Source organism: Prunus persica, chromosome G1 (genome assembly GCF_000346465.2).
Source record: "Prunus persica cultivar Lovell chromosome G1, Prunus_persica_NCBIv2, whole genome shotgun sequence".
Taxonomy (NCBI): domain Eukaryota; kingdom Viridiplantae; phylum Streptophyta; class Magnoliopsida; order Rosales; family Rosaceae; genus Prunus; species Prunus persica.
Genome location: NC_034009.1, coordinates 7531044 through 7547931, shown reverse-complemented (window position 1 = coordinate 7547931; position 16888 = coordinate 7531044). Strand labels below are relative to the sequence as shown.

General features: G+C 36.7%; 1 protein-coding gene across 1 annotated transcript; it reads left to right on the top strand.

Annotated features, from left to right (window-relative positions):
• On the top strand, positions 8594-16722 carry LOC18793053 (cyclic nucleotide-gated ion channel 17). Its single transcript, XM_007225151.2, has 7 exons — positions 8594-8957; positions 9831-10416; positions 12072-12284; positions 12395-12693; positions 14334-14445; positions 14793-15029; positions 15615-16722. The coding sequence occupies exons 1-7, from the start codon at positions 8929-8931 to the stop codon at positions 16335-16337; spliced, it is 2199 nt and encodes a 732-aa protein (XP_007225213.1). The 5' UTR covers positions 8594-8928; the 3' UTR covers positions 16338-16722.

Below are 16888 nucleotides of genomic sequence, written 5' to 3'. Positions count from 1 at the left end.
TTTCATCCATCGGAGTAATGAAATTCCTAGCTACTATGACAGCAGTAGCATCATTCATCATCACAGAATCATTAACTGTGAGATGACGATTTTGGGATACAAAGGATGGACGCCAAACTTTGGCGTCACTGGTTGTTGTTGGAGCATCATTTAAATTGAAATAATTTGAGCAGGAAGAAGAGGAAGCCATTTTTAAGAAGGTTTCGAAGAAAGTCTCAGGAAAACTAAAGTTTCAGAAAATGAAAAAATTTGAGTTGAAACGCAGTTGCTCCAATCAAGTTTTGCAAAGGCCATATCTATAGGAGGAAATATGGCTACTGTTTTTCAGGACCCCAATATCTTCTCGAATCCCCATATTATCTTTTTCTTTTCCAGAGTCCAAAACTTCACGTGGCCTCTAATAATGCCTGTCGGCACTTTCGGCGTTTTCAAGTATTATTTTCAAAGCCGATCTTGCTTTACGGATTTCACGGAGCTACTTTTTCAAAAGCATCCCGAGAATCTCGCAATTTTCCTATGGTTAATTTGAAATTCACCGGTTCTACCTATTCATTGTATTTGTGTATAAATGTGTTACTAACGAAATTTTCTTTGCAGAAGACATCCAGTTTACTCCATACCTAGTGATGCGATATCTACTTGTTTTTCTTATCAGTAAGCACTCAATATGCCCGAGAAGCAAGACTATCTCTGATCATCCATTCAGGAAGCAAGACTATCCCTGATCACGTTTCCCCTACATCAGGAAACTGTGAAGGCGATCTTATGCTCTAATCTCCGGAAGTCCTTCTAGACTAGGAGATATGAGAGCTTATTGTCTGCTCCCACCAGCTTCCTTCCTTGATTGCTTACCTTCTCTTGCAATCAATATCACATTATTTTTGCATTTTTTCTCTTTTTATAACTCTCTGTTCATAAGAGATTTTATTTCTTTAGAATGAACATCTGAAGAATGAATCCATGAAGTAATCCTAACTATGAGGGTTATTTGTTTTGACAGAGGCAAAAGAGTTGTGATTTTTGCTCTTGCAGGATATAACTAGATCATCAAGCGCTACATTATATTTACTGGGCCGATATGAGCTTGAATGATACTTGAGAAAAGTTTCTCCCACCTAAGGATGTAAGCAATACTTGTGTTATTTTATGCTTATATACCTATTTGATATTTTATCTTGAAAGGTAACCAAATGGGGAGATAAGTCCGTTCCAAAAGAATGGCTTGTATGTATCCATGAATTATTAACGCAAATTTTACAGATTGCAAGTTGGATACATTGATAATACACTGCACAGATTAAAGTCCCATAAGAACAGAATATGGGTATAGCAGTGATCAATATGATGCACGCCTGTTGCGTAGCAAATGATGTGGATTGAAGTCCCGAAAGGACAATCCTTTGACATGTCAATATTGATATTATGCACGCCTAATGCGTAGCAAATTATATGGGTTAAAGTCCCATAATATGGGTTAAAGTCCCATAAATTAATTGACATGTATATATTAATCTGTGGCATGCCTGCAGCATGACAGATATATGGGTTCTAAATGTTCCAACTCCCTAAATGGAGATTATCCACGCCCTACTATAAAATAACGCTCCATTGCAGGTTATAATCCACATTCTCACATAATAAAAGCCCCCTGCAGTGGCTTGGGTACCCAAAAGCAAAGAAATGCTTATAATTGATGCATGCGCATGCACATGAGAATGGTGGGATCATGAATTGATGAATGACAATTTTTGATTTTGGAGTAGCTACTCAAATCATCAATGGGCTGTGTTGATTGGAACCACGTTCAATTATTAAATGTCGACAATATCATTGGCCAAAATGGAAAGAGGTAATTCCATTATAGATAAGAATGAACGTGAAAGAACAAACCCACAGTACGAACCCCAAATTTGTCAATACTGAAAGTTATACTTGGGTGTTCGGAATAAAAGGGAATATACCTACTTTGTATGACACAATGTTTCTGGCAGAAACAAGGAATGTTGGGTTTTCTCCATATTTACAGATTCAATTGTGCCCCCCTTATTACACAATTACGGAGACCAACATATTATCTTTAAGGGTTATTAAATGCACGGAGCATATCGCCAGAAGCGATTTCCTAAAGATGTATAAATAGCTGGGTAAAAGCTATATAATGTGTCATAAAGTTTAATCCCTTTAAACAAAATCCTTGAAAGGATTGAAATTGCATGAAGCAAGTCCCTGAATGACATGTGCCTGAAGCACAAAATTTGTACTCAATATTAATATGCATAAATTACCTCAGTGAGTACATTGATTATAATGTGTTTGCAACACAATAAAGCTTCTCAAGAGTTCCAGAAATATTTGTCTCGACTTAAAGATCGAGCATTATGCCAACGAGATTCTTGCTTATACTAAGAAGGTATTGAAGCATTTTTATGAGGATTATCTGTTGGGCACTTTAAGGATTTTCCGGAAGTATATTGGACCGGACATCATATTTTCCAGATAAGGCTCAACTCCATCACCATCATTTTGGGATGATGTGAGGTATATTTGATGCTATCTCCGCATAACACCATGTATGAGCATATTCTTTCATATGATCTTACAAATAGCCCAGGTTTTGTTGGAAACGCGGACTCTGAAAATTTCTATGATTTACATAGAGATAGCTCACTGGAAATATATTTACTATATGAATTGTTGGTGGCTACATCATTCACTCACTCCGAAAGATTCTCACTCCAAAGATAGTTATGAAGACATCAGGGGGAGATATTAATCAGGGGGAGCATCCAGAAGTATGCTATACAGATTGTTGTACTCTTCTTTCTTCCTTCCATCAGTTCTCTACCTTACTAGGTTTTCTCCAAGCAAGATTTTAATGAGGCAACCAATCTAGGGACATGTGGTCTCCAAGGGGGAGTGTTGTAAAGTATAAAGTAGTGGAGCCCACTTACTATTTGTTTGTAGACTTTGGTGCATGATTATATTGTAGATTCACAGGTGGATTGTAGATTCACGGGTGTTATCCACCATTTCCCTATAAAAGGCTTCTCTCTTATGCAAAGAGAGACCATGATCTATGAGGAATAGAATAGAGGGAAACGGAAAGAAACAAAGAGAAGAGAAAGGGAGAAATGGAAAGAAACAAAGAAGAGGAAAGAGAGAAGAGAGAAGAGGAAAGAGAATAGGAAAGAAAGAAGGGGAAAGAGAAAAGAGGAAAGAGAGAAAAGGAAAGAGACAAGAGGAAGAGAAGGAAGAAAGAGGAAATAGAGAGCAGAGAGAAATTCTCCTAGAGAGAAAATTCAGTGAGCCACACATATTGTAAACATTAAAGTTGTAGCCCTATTATTTTACATAGTGGAAAAGTTACTACTGCTGCTCTCTGGGGACGTAGGCATAGCCGAACCTCGTTAAATACTGTGTCTCATCTACTTTACGTGCAGCTCAATATTCGCACATATTCCAGGTTATTTTATAACAGAAACTTAGTTTTAATTGCCTTTTCTAGTTAGGAACTGACTTGGAAATCAAGACTTCGTGTAAGGCCATTTGTTTAGGCCCATTCTAACTAGGTTTTAGGTTCTTTTTAGAGGGGAGGTCATGGGGCTGAAGAAGGATATACCAAAAATTTCATAATTCAACCGTGGAACAAGGGAGAGCGACTGTGCCTCTAAACTCTAGGTTTTTCTTATCTCTTTCTCCATGTTTTATTTTTGCTTTGTTACCATGATTATAAGTAACTAATTTTCTTTTACTAAGACACAATGTAACCCTTTTCTAATTATTCAAAGCTTAGTTATGTCATGCTATTAAAATTTTCATGTTGTTGAAATTTAATCACTGTGCTTATTTCCTTAACTAATGATCTTGATGCTTAGCTACCATCTAGATTTTTGGTTAAGTAATTTGATGCATGTTAGGGTATACGCCATGCCTAATATGAGTTTTGCTTCTTGTGATTAAATTCATGAATGCACCTAAGGTAAACACCATACTCTTAGGGGTTTGTGTGATTGTGTGAAGTTCTCATTGAACGTAAAGTCTTTTTATATGTTTATATTTATGCCTCACGTCAAGGATAAATTGCGTGTAAGAAGAAGTGGTTAATTGCTGTGAAAAGAGTTAATCATAATTTTGAAGAACTAATCATCAACATAACTTGGGAATTTTGATAGTATGCATGCTAAGGTTTGGATAAGAGGAATTGTGGTGAAATTGTTGTCTTAGTAAGCTTCTTTAAACTCTTTCACAAACTTATTTTGTTTACGTTTTTATTTGTTATCTTGTCTTTTAATTTTCTTATTTTCAACGTTCTTTCAAAGAAAATCTTTGAAAGCCAACTTTCAAAACTCCTTTATTAAGTTTAGTTGAGTCATTAGTTTTAAGTTTATTAGTTAGGGTGTCTAGAGTAATTTAAGATTTAGATTAGTTTATAATTCACAACAACTTGAGAATTTATTTAGTCTCTGTGGGAACGACTTTGTACTTGCCTTGGCTATATTGCATTAACCTTGTGCGCTTGCAAGTTTATTTCTTGAATTTAACTATCTAATTTTCAGATAGTAAAATTATACATCACTCCTCTACCGCTGTATCACCTATTGATACATAGGACAAGAGCTCGTGGATGCTTGGGCTTTGAACCTTCTCTTCCCTTCTAGTCTTGGCAGCTACAGCACAAATAACATATAAGAAGTATGCTTTTTGTAAAACTATACATCAAAGGTAAAAAAATAAAGTAAATCAATTACATAAATAATATGCTTATTCTATTTCCTGAATGATGGGGTTAGAAAAGGGTTCCGTATTTATCAGTTGTAGAAGCTCTCAAAACACTTCCTTTGGAAATCAAACATATCTTCCTCTGTGCTCTTCAATATGACCAATCTTATGGCATATGAGGAAAAAGGTTCAAGCTCAGAAATGTTCAATGCGACTTTGAATCAGCAACAAAATCATTTTCTACTTACAATTGTGTTCAATGAAAGCTTACCTCAGCTTGTAAAAATTTATTTTATTGAGTTTGTCCATAATGTGTGACCCAAGCAATATTCACGGCACATATAGTACACATGTGTTTGGGTCAAAATTCTGCACGCCAGCCCATTTTTATCGAGAGGCCCATAAATAAAATATTTGGGCTTTTATCTACAGGACTTAAAAGTAAAAAACCAAGATGCTGAAAAAGCCTAGACCTTTTTGAGCATATTACAAATATAGCCATGATCTGAAGAGAAAAAAAATATCATTATTAGCAATTAAAAAAACTGACGCACACAGCTTTGGATAAAAGTCCAGCGTCTGAAAATTCACACCACTTTATCTCTACAGCAAAAAATGCAAGTCAGCAGATCTTTTTCTCAAGAAAGCCCCCACGTGACTTTCTAACTTTGGAAAAGTCAAAATTTTCACTATCACAAAGGAGTTGATAAGGAGTTAATGAAGGCAGGTCTTACAGGAGGGCTTCTCCATTTTTGCAGCCAAAGAAAGAAGATCAAATCCCCTTTTTATATACAGAGAAACTCTGCACCAAAGTAGGTGGCCTTTCCAAGAGATAAGTAGGGAGCAAGGAGGTTGCTCACTAGAAAAAGCAAACTGACTATCATCACAGACTGTGTTCTTTTTTACAAAGAACAAAGAGGGAACAAAGAGAGTTGGTTTTCTGTCAGAAAAAGCAAGGAAAAAACCTCCATGAAAGCTAATTGTTGATGGTTCTTTTCTACCAGAATAATAACTTCCCTTTTTTGTGGCATTTAACAAAGATCTTTTGAAAAATCTGCCGCCCATTATTAAAGAATAAAAACTTCACTCCAGTATTTCCTATAAATGCGAAAGGAGGTGAACAGATCAAAGGACAGCCAAAAAATCAATCAAGACAAAAACTCTCAAAGTCACAATTGACAAACTCAAAAAGATCAACTGATTTCAAAAGCTTTCAGACCCTAAAGCTACCAAAAGCTCTTTGATCCACAAGAAACAAATCAGCTAGAATTCAAATCTCTGGTTTCAGTTCAGTTCAGAGAAACAATTTCACAAAGCAAGATTTCTCTCGTTACAAATTTGGTTCAGCACAAAGCCAAGTCAAGCAGAGTTTAGGTTTTTACAAATATGAAAATCTCAACAAATTTACAAAAAGCCTTGGTCAAGCAGAACATGTACCATAGCGCAACCCCAGCTTTGTGACCACCAATCCAGCCACTTCTGTCCTCTTCATACTAAAGATGCCTCAATTCTACCCGTTCAACAAGCCTTCCATGACTCGAAATAAATTGAAGCTATGCCAAACTCAAACGTTGTTATCAATTTCTAGCTGAAACTCATCAGTTGAAGGTGTTGACGATTGGAAAAATTGTGAAGTCCTCACCAGTCTGAGGCAAGAAAAGAACTTACTTGGGAGATATTCCTCACCCAAATTCACAATTGCTTGTGTAAGAATCAGTAACTTGAGGACGCAAGTTATCTATTTTTTAGAAGTCTGCTAGGGTTTCAAACCGCTAGCAGTGGCACACTCACGCACAAAAGAAAGTTGACTTGTTGACTACCAATGGTTGTCAAGCCAATGGGAAACTTTACCCTACCATCACATGATTAAAATCAAAACGGGTGAACAACATGTGTGGACAATTTGAGCTAGAAGTTGCAATGTCTTGTTACACAACATAGTCTAGTAACTTATCCTCATCATCTCATTTTAGCACACTGCTTAATTAGAGTGAAAATACACCTAGGCCTCATCATTTGGCCCGTGGGCTCATGGGCCGATGGGGCCTGCCCAGCCTATCGAGAAATAGCTCGGCCTGGTCCATTATGGGCTTTGGGATAGCCCGACCCGCATTGGGCTGGGCTGAGCTTGGGCTTGGGTGTCTGAAGCCTAGCCTGGCCCAGTTAAGCCCGAGAAAGCTCGGTCCAGCCCACCCACAAAAATCCGGCCCGTTACGCCCGTATACATATATAATTATGTATAGATAATGGTTTAGGATTAAGATTATATCACTTGAATCACAAACCCCCCTTTTTCATTTGTGTGTGTATGTTACTTGTTTGAAACATTGTGTTTGTTTCCACTGAATTATGTTCATTTTGGTATCCATTTTTACATTTGGTCCACAAAGAGTTTTTCATTTTTCTGTGCTGAATCCAACCATATAAAGAACACAAAATTTGCATAAACTATTGAAAAGTTATAGGTCAAAAACTGGACAGATGTCGAAACTGAAAAACAGAGGAAGTTCATAATTTGTCTCTACCTAAAACGTGATAAACTGGTGCTACCATGGTGATACAGTGGCAATACAGTAGTGATAAATGGGTGATAGAAATTGCTATTTGTGTTTATTTTGGGTTTCTTGTTTTGTTTTATTTCATTTACTTTTCTTTACTCATTCATAGTTTATAATTGGATGATTAGCACATTAATTTGTGTCAATTATTAATACAAAAATTATATAAATCAAGAATAAGACGAACAACATATTATATCACCAAACATAATCATACCACCAAATATAATCATGCTTTTCTTGAACCCATCACCAAGCATTTGCATATTTATTCATACCATCCTTTTTAAAAAAAAAAAATTGATACTTATTATTTTTTAAAATTATTTCTTAAAACGTGTTACGGTCTAATTATGATGCAGCTGAGTGCTTCTTTTTGAATGGCACATTGTTTCTTTCTCCTCTTCTTTTTCTTCTTTTCGAATGAAGTAGGTCCATTTTGGCCCGACTCGTTGAGCTTAGCTAGGGTGGGCTCGATGGGCTTGGGCTTTGAATTTTCTAAAAAAATCCAACTCGGCCCTCCCTGTTATTTTCTCTCTCCTCTTTGAAGCCCTGCCTAACTTGGCCCAAACCCATTAAATTTGGGCCAGATTAGCTCGGCCCGGGCCATTGACGAGCACCTATGAATTCTTGGTCTTTCTCTATTGTCATGTTGTTTATTTTATAACAATATTGCACTATTCCATTTTTTAAAAAAAAACTTGTTTTCTTAATTATAGATGTTGGTTAGGTCAACATAAGTAATTTTCCTGTCTCTTTGTGGGAATTCAAATCATTCTTCTTGTAAATTAGAGTAGTTTAAGATAATTGTCAAAAAGAAAATACTCATTTTCTTAATATCATTCTTCATATAAAAATAAAAATAAAATATTTAAAAATACACGAAGACCATTTTGGAATACCAATGACAAATCTTATAAGAAAAACAAGAAACTTTTACACAACATTTATTTTTTAATTAAAAAAATTATTAAATATGACCATAACATCGCCACATAATACTACCCATTTACGTCTTACAACATTAGTGAATCACATATTGGATTGTAGTCATCAAATTGAGTAGCACTACATGAGTCATTACAATTGTCGCAGCCATGTGTCAAATAGAACAAAGATATACTTTTGTTTATTCATAAAATAAAACAAAATAATTATCAAAACCCAAACCTCTAATTTCTAAAACAATCCCTGTCCACCACCACCACCAATAGTAAATAGTATTTGCCACGGCATCAAGTCCCAAAAGAGAATTCAAGTGGGCCCACATTCGTCAATGGGGGATAAATAATTAGAATATGAGCAATTTGATTTCCGCATTTGTGGACATTTGTTGACTTGCTTATGTTCTGTTTGGTTTCTTCAATCTGAACACAGACTTCATTCTCTTGACTCACGGCGTGCGCCTTAATAGATTCTCTCAAACCAAACATTCACCACATGGGTCATCACACAGCAAACCACTCTCACACTCTCTCGTGTGCTCAGCTCACCTCTGTTTCTCTCTCTCGTGTGCTCAGCTAACCTCAGATTTGCAAACTTGGTCACAGAAAAAGAAAAATCCCATAAAGGGTATTGTAGAGGTGCTGTTTTTGCTATGCTTGGGGGTTTCAGGTGAAGGGTTGGGTTCAGCTTTCTCCTTCTCCTTGGCATGGAATTGAGGAAGGAAAAGCTTGTCAGGTAAATTACCCACAATATATTTTTTGTTAAAATTGTTTATCTATTTAGTTTTTCTCTCTGTTTGGTTGCTCAGAAAGTGTAGGACTTTTGTTTATGTATTTTTATTTTGTCTTTGAGATGAAAGAGCTGAAGAAATAGATAGGACTGAGCTGGGTAAATATGACAGAAAATACCTGCCAAAATTTTCTGGGAATCCCATTTTTCATTTCCCTCTTTTTGCAGTGCTTGTTTGGGTACTGAGAAAATATGATAAAAAATTTCTGGAATTCTTTACTATATGGGACCCGTGAAAACTACGGCTTTGCTAAACTATAAATCCAGCGAAACTTATTTTGCTTATTTTTAGTCTGATGGGGCCAGTGGAAACTAAGCTCTTCTCAGTTAAGCATATAGTTTAATATGCTTGATTTAGGTAGGTCTTACCTATCTATAAACGTATACAACTTTCAACATCAGTTGTTGGTATCATTTTCTGGGAATTGTTTTTCCCTATAATTTTCTGTTTGTTTGTTCTGGAAACATGGACAAATTAATGTTTTCACTAATTGGGAACTGAGGACGAGTTCCATCCGATTGGAGCCTGCGGCCTACCACAGCTAATTTGTATGATTTGATCAGGCCTTGCCTTACTGGAAACCTTAACAGCATAGCACAGGAATTCCAATTTGTCATATGTTTCACTTTGTTTTTTTTCATTTGTTTACAAAGCGTCCTTTGTTTACATCAATTTTGTTGAAACTTTTCATCACATTTCTTCAGCACGTAGGAACTATAATTAACTTTGAAGACTACCTTACTCCTGGAAATATTTTCTTTTAACTCAATCTGAGGATCAACATTCTCTAATACTCTGCTCACCTTAATGTGGTTTAGGTTTTATTCAGATGAAAAACGGCATGAAAAACGGCATAAAGAATCTTTATGGGGAAGAAGAACTGAACCATCTCAGCTTGAGAAGTCATCATCTCAATATAAAGTTTCATCATCTTCATTGCTTAAATCTGATACTGGCCTAGTTGGGGCCAGAAATAGATTTGTTGAAACTTTCAGCATTGGGCATTCAAAGGTGTTTCCCGAAGACCATGAGCCTTGGCGCAAGAGGATACTTGACCCGGGTAGTGAGATCGTGTTGCAATGGAATCGGGTTTTCATTATGTCGTGCTTGGTGGCACTTTTTGTTGATCCATTGTATTTTTACTTGCCAATGCTTGGAGGGAATACAAACACATTTTGTGTGAAGACAGATTTGAGGTTACGAATTGTTGTCACTTGTTTCCGGACCATTGCAGATATCTTTTACTTGTTGCACGTGATCATAAAGTTTAGGACAGCTTATGTTGCACCAAGTTCTCGCGTCTTCGGGAGGGGTGAACTTGTCATGGACCCAAAGAAGATTGCTCATAGGTATATTAGATCTGACTTCTTCATTGATCTCATAGCTACATTGCCCCTTCCTCAGGTATTTTTCTGGAATATAATTCTATTCAATTTTAGACATTATAGATTTTCTTATTTAGTAGCTGTTTCTGTTTAAGATTATACTGCATCAGGCAATGAGTGAAAGAAAATTGTGGAATCCTTCCAATGACAATGGCTCCTCAAGACCATATGAAGTTTGGGTTTCATTTTTACTTCTTTTAAGATTCTATTTTTTCAAGAGAGAGAATATGTTAAAGAGCCAGACTGGCTGAGTACTACTCTATATATTACTGAAGTGATGATGAGCAGCAATAAACCAATCGGATATCCAAGTAATATTAATCTGAAGAAGAGTTTGTAAAGAAAAAGTGCGAAATTTTTAGATTAGTAAACAGGTAACTCACATAGTTTTTGGCACACCAAATATAGGAAAATAGTTTAGCCTGCATAAATATGATAGTATAGAAGAAATATGATTTTGATTAGGGATTGCTTTTTGGTGAATTGAAGTTAAAGGGAATGTGATTCAGTCAACGATATTGGGTTATTTTTGCTTTGACAGATGAATTACATTGTCAGTGATGCTTTAATCTTTTTAAGATTTGAGGAATTTCATGTGCTTTTAGGTAAATTCAACATTCTCCTTCCCAGTAAACTTTAGGCTTCTAATGTCCCTATCTACCTTATGAGTGAATATGTTTATTACAGCTCTTCGAGTAGAAGTGACAATTTGGGTTTCTGTGTTGCATTTGTGTCAGGTTGAGGAACATGAATTAGAATAATTGGTTTGACATGAACACAATACGTTTATTAATAGTATGGAATATTCTCAACATGAACATGACATGATTATTACACATATAACACGAGCAACACGCATAACCCCTTTGTTAATCAGGTTTAATTGAGCCATATTTTGGTGGACACGATGAACCTGTTTATTATTGCGTTAATAACCCACCACTATTGAAATCTTACCTAAATCCTTCATTAACACTAGACTTAAAATATTATATTTAACATTAAAAAAGAAATATTTATTATTAAAAATCTTAATGTTGAATTGAATTCATAAATAGGTTTTGACCATATTAAGTGGGTGATAGGTTTCACACAATTATTAGACATGTCAACAGGACCCTAATATTCAACATGTCAATTCTTGATATTTTCGGGTTAGGCAGGTAGGCTTGAAACACAACTGCTTATTATATGTGTTAAACGGTTTGACAGTATTTCAATTTGAAGATGATTGTACCCAACCCAAAGCCGTCTCTAATTCGTGTCTTTATCATGATGTGTCAAAGATTGCTACCCACCCCTTTGTCTGAGGCAAGCTTTTGCAAGCTTCATGGATGATACCAGGCTAATCATTGGAAAGGTAGATTGTGAAATCTGGTTGAAATGTTTAGGTATTGGATACTGTCCATTCTACCCTGATAAATATGGGACGTTAAAAAGTAATGTCTAATAAAGTATTATTCTTCAAAGATGGAGATGGTGAATTACTTTGTTTAAGAGAAGACATTTAGTAGCCTCCTCATGTGTCCATAATGGAAGAAATGCACATGAGATGACACTACAATCTAGTCATTCCCTTTTCTTTGTCCTGACGTGTTAAGTTCATAAGTTATTGTTGAAATATTTTCCTGGGTGAGAAAGGTGAAGTATATCTGATTGAAAAATCATGTGCAGATAGTCATCTGGTTTATTATACCAGCAACGAGAAGGACCCAAACAGATCATAACAACAATGCACTTGCCCTAATTGTTCTGCTCCAATATGTCCCTAGATTATATCTTATTTTTCCGTTAAGTTTGCAAATAATCAAAGCAACTGGAGTGGTCACAAAGACTGCCTGGGCAGGGGCTGCATATAATCTGCTCTTGTACATGCTGGCCAGCCATGTATGTATCTGCACTTGCCTCTCTCTCTCTCTCTCTCTCTCTCTCTCTCTTTCTCTCTCTCTGAGTTCGTGAACAAGATGCTAATCTATGCCATTTTACTGTTGTTGCAGGTATTAGGAGCAGCATGGTATTTGCTATCAATTGACAGATATACCTCATGCTGGAAGTCATTTTGTAAAAAGGAAGTAAGCTCCACAAAATGCTCGCTTTCTTATCTAGATTGTGACAATTTTAACAGCAAAGGTTACCAGACATGGGCTCATAGTACAAAAGTGTTTGAGAATTGTAATCCTGCAAATAACAATTTCAAATATGGCATATTTGAAAGTGCAGTGGCAAAAAATGCTGTTTCCGCAAACTTCATCACAAAGTACTTCTATTGTTTATGGTGGGGCTTACAGCAACTAAGGTATGATGTCTTTTCTTTGTAAGGTAGAAAGGTCTGATTTCATGAAGATTTAGATGCCTTATTATTTCACACTCTAAAACCATCAAAGCGCTGGTTCTATACCCTTTGTCTAACAATATGTTTAATTTAATAGTAAATAGTTTATGCATTGATGGTATTCGAATAAAAAAAACAGAAATTAAACCTTGCCACTAATAAACAATTGCAATAAACATGAGTGCAAAGTCTTTTAGGAGAGGCATAGTCTTTTATGAGAGGCATAGTCAAAGACAGATTAATTCATGGTGGAGAAAAGGGGAAAAGTTATTGATAACAATGACCCATGGATCAAAAAAGGTTGATGGCTTCAGGCTCACAAGTTATTGATAACAACACTCCACTCCTGGAATTCTTTCGGACTATTCAAGCCTTGTATGTTTTGGTGGATGAAGTGCTTAAAAGGGTTTCCATGGTAAATCGAACCAGCAGGTTCCCGGTTAACCCAATTCAATCAACGAGTTTAGTGTGGTTTTCAGAACTATGATCTCATCCGTCTTCCAACTGTCACATGAGCATAGGCAGCAGCATGCATCTCTTCTGTGATTCTTGCTTAAAAGTTTTTAGTTAATGAATTGAGTACTAGGGTTGTGGTGGTAAATTGAACCAGTGGCCAGCTGGTTCCTGGTTAACCCAGTTCAATCAGCCACTATAGTGTGGCTTTCAGAACTATGTTCTCGTCAGTCTTCCAACTGTCACATTAACATAGGTAGCAGCTTGCATATCTTCTTTGATTTCTGGCTAAGGGACCGTTGATAAGTGTACATCCTCGTTAAATTACTGTGCAATCTTAGGTTTCATATGGAGCATCATTGCATAACTGAACCAAACTGGAAAGCATATTGCATTGTTTAGTTAAACGATAAATGGCTGCGAATAAGAATTGACCTTAAGATGTGGAAGAATTTTAAGTTTCACTGAATTCGGTTGAAGTATGAAAAGATCTCAATGAAAATGTGTATTCTCTCTTTACCCTATTTCTGTCCCAAAAGTAATTTCTACATATATCTATGTTTAATATGGTATAACTAATAGACAATCATAAGATGTGCTTTCAAAATATGGTATAACTAATACACAATCGTAAGATGGGCTTCCATGCTGGAGACATACACAACATGCTTTCACCAGGAATGTTTTTGTTTAGCTTGTATACTATGTTGCAGTCTAGTGAGAATCATATGCCTGGCATGCATTGGGAAAAAGAAAACCGAAATAAATATTATCAGTTTGATACTCTGTATTAATCGGTAAACAAGTGCTTCAGCTTTCTGGAATAGGCCTGCACCTTATGTATAGGGGTCAATGCCGATCTTACTTTGAAATATACAGCTTACTCATTGGTTCCTTGGTTGTATGCTCATTGTTTGACAAGGATTGCTGCGTGGTATTGGTAATTTGTAGGTTTTAGGGTGTGGTTACCATAGTTGGTGGGAGCATATCTTATATGCCAATGGACTAACAGAAAGCTTTCTATAATAAATGGCAGTCTCTTCATTTTCTTACTTCAGAATAAGTGCCACTTTATGATAGTAACATTTTTTAATCTGTTAATAAATGAACAAAAATGTTTGATTGATCTCTTTGCATTCTTGTTGTCTCAGTTCATATGGGCAGAATTTGTCAACAAGCACTTTTATTGGAGAGACATCATTTGCCATTCTCATTGCCATTGTAGGTCTTGTATTATTTGCCCACTTGATAGGGAATATGCAGGTATTGGGAAAAGGCTTCTTACTTTGTTTCTTGCTTTTATTATTTCTTTTCTGCTGCTTGAAGTCTGTTGAGTGTTCCTTTTTTTACTTTTTTAGTCGTTAAATACATCTCTCAAATGATGTTTGTGGAAACTTATTAATTATTATTTTCCGGCTAGAAAGTTGACTTTATACAGTATTACATACAATGACAACTTTCTCTGTTACTGATTGTTTCTGACAGGACATGCGTAGACTAGTAACTACATTTAGTTATATTTCTGATTCAACTACATTAGATTAATAATAATGACTGGTGATGCATGTTGAATTGATAATTTATACTTTGAGCTGGTCTTTAAATTGTAGACCTATCTCCAATCTATCACTGTGAGGCTTGAGGAGTGGAGGCTTAAGAGAAGAGACACTGAGGAATGGATGAAGCATCGTCAACTCCCAGAAGATTTGAGACGGCGTGTTCGACGCTTTGTTCAATACAAGTGGCTGGCAACTCGAGGAGTTGATGAAGAAGCCATTCTTCATGGCTTACCTGCTGATCTCCGTCGTGATATTCAACGCCACCTGTGCTTAGATCTTGTTCGAAGAGTATGATCCTCCCCAAGTATTTTTATTTTAGGGCTTAAAAACAACCTCACTCAATATCCTTTGCCATATTCTATCCAAAATAATGGGATCAGAGGATTCTCTGGGCAGTCTAGATGGGGCATGGCGCCATAGAGATCCTTTGGATTGCTAATTCTGGGTACCTCGTATATGCATGTGCAGCATGTATTAGAAGGCAAGCCTTATAGTTTGAGCACAACACTGCTTCAAATGGTGTCTGAAGCCTCCAGTTCCGATTTTATGTTGGATTATGGCCTAAGTTGATAGCTTACCAAGTTAAACAGGCATCACAGATGTAGTATACTGCCTATCAAAATGTCTCGAAATGCATGGGTTCTCTACACTTCTCAAGATTGGTTTGTTCACTAATAAATGTGATTCGCTTGGGAACTCGGCCTAATTTAGTGTGAGCTATAACACACTGCACAACATGGGGGCGTAACCCCCTTACAATGTAATAAATTTGGCCAAATAACCGATATAAAACCTCAATGATTCCTATGCTTTGAAATGAAATGGTAATTAGTTATGTGATGTTATACTAACCTTTATTTTCTCATTTCTCAGGTCCCCTTCTTCTCACAGATGGATGATCAGCTTCTTGATGCGATATGCGAGCGTCTAGTGTCGTCCCTAAGCACGGCGGGCACTTACATAGTCCGAGAGGGTGATCCTGTGACAGAAATGCTCTTCATCATTAGAGGTGCTCTGGATAGTTCTACTACCAATGGTGGCCGGACTGGTTTCTTCAACTCAATAACTTTAAGACCTGGGGATTTTTGTGGTGAGGAGCTGCTTGCATGGGCTTTGCTCCCAAAATCCACTGTTAATTTGCCTTCTTCAACACGAACAGTTAAAGCACTTACTGAAGTTGAAGCTTTTGCATTGCGGGCTGAAGATCTCAAATTTGTGGCCAACCAATTCAGACGCTTGCACAGCAAGAAGCTGCAGCACACCTTTCGGTTTTACTCTCACCATTGGAGAACATGGGCAGCCTGCTTCATACAGGCTGCTTGGCGACGCCACAAGAGAAGGATGACAGCAAAAGATCTGAGCTTGAGGGAATCCTTTGCTTTGGATGAGAAAGTAGCCTACGAGACTGGGGAAGGGGAAGAAGATCTTTCTGTTGGTTCAAATCCTTCCCAGGCAAAAATGAATCTCGGGGTCACATTACTGGCTTCAAGGTTTGCTGCAAACACTAGAAGGGGAGCTCAAAAGATCAAAGACGAGATGCCAAAACTACGAAAACCTGATGAACCTGACTTTTCCACTGAGCATGAATATGAGTAGTAGCCTAAATTAGGCTATGGGTGTAAAGATAGCTATAGCTTTTCCTGACAAGGGTGACACTCATTCATTTACAACAGAATCCTTTCAGTTGGGGGACTGGGTATTTCGTGTGGAACACGGATTCCGGCTGATTGCAATGCTTGATATCATTCTCATCCTATTTATATCCTCAGAATCAATGTTGTGGGAAGAGATTGTCTTTGGAGCTGGGGATGTTGGAGAAGTTGGATTTTACTGGAACATGTATAACATTGTATACTACTCTTGTGCCAATTAGTTGTTAGCTTAATCAGAGCAAGGCTTGTCCAAATCAATGAGCCAAACTAAAAAGGGTTGTCTTATCCAATTCCAAATAGAAGACTTCATGGCAGGGAAATTCTGAAAACTAGTCTTTTTTTTAAACATTTGCAAGGCTCCTCAAATAGCCCATATGGTTAGTTAATGTAATAGCATTGAAGACCTCCTAGAAACGATTGCAGGGAAATTATAATTCTACATAAAAGGGAACAAGAAGACCTTCTAGAGCAACACAGAGCCACTACATAGATGAA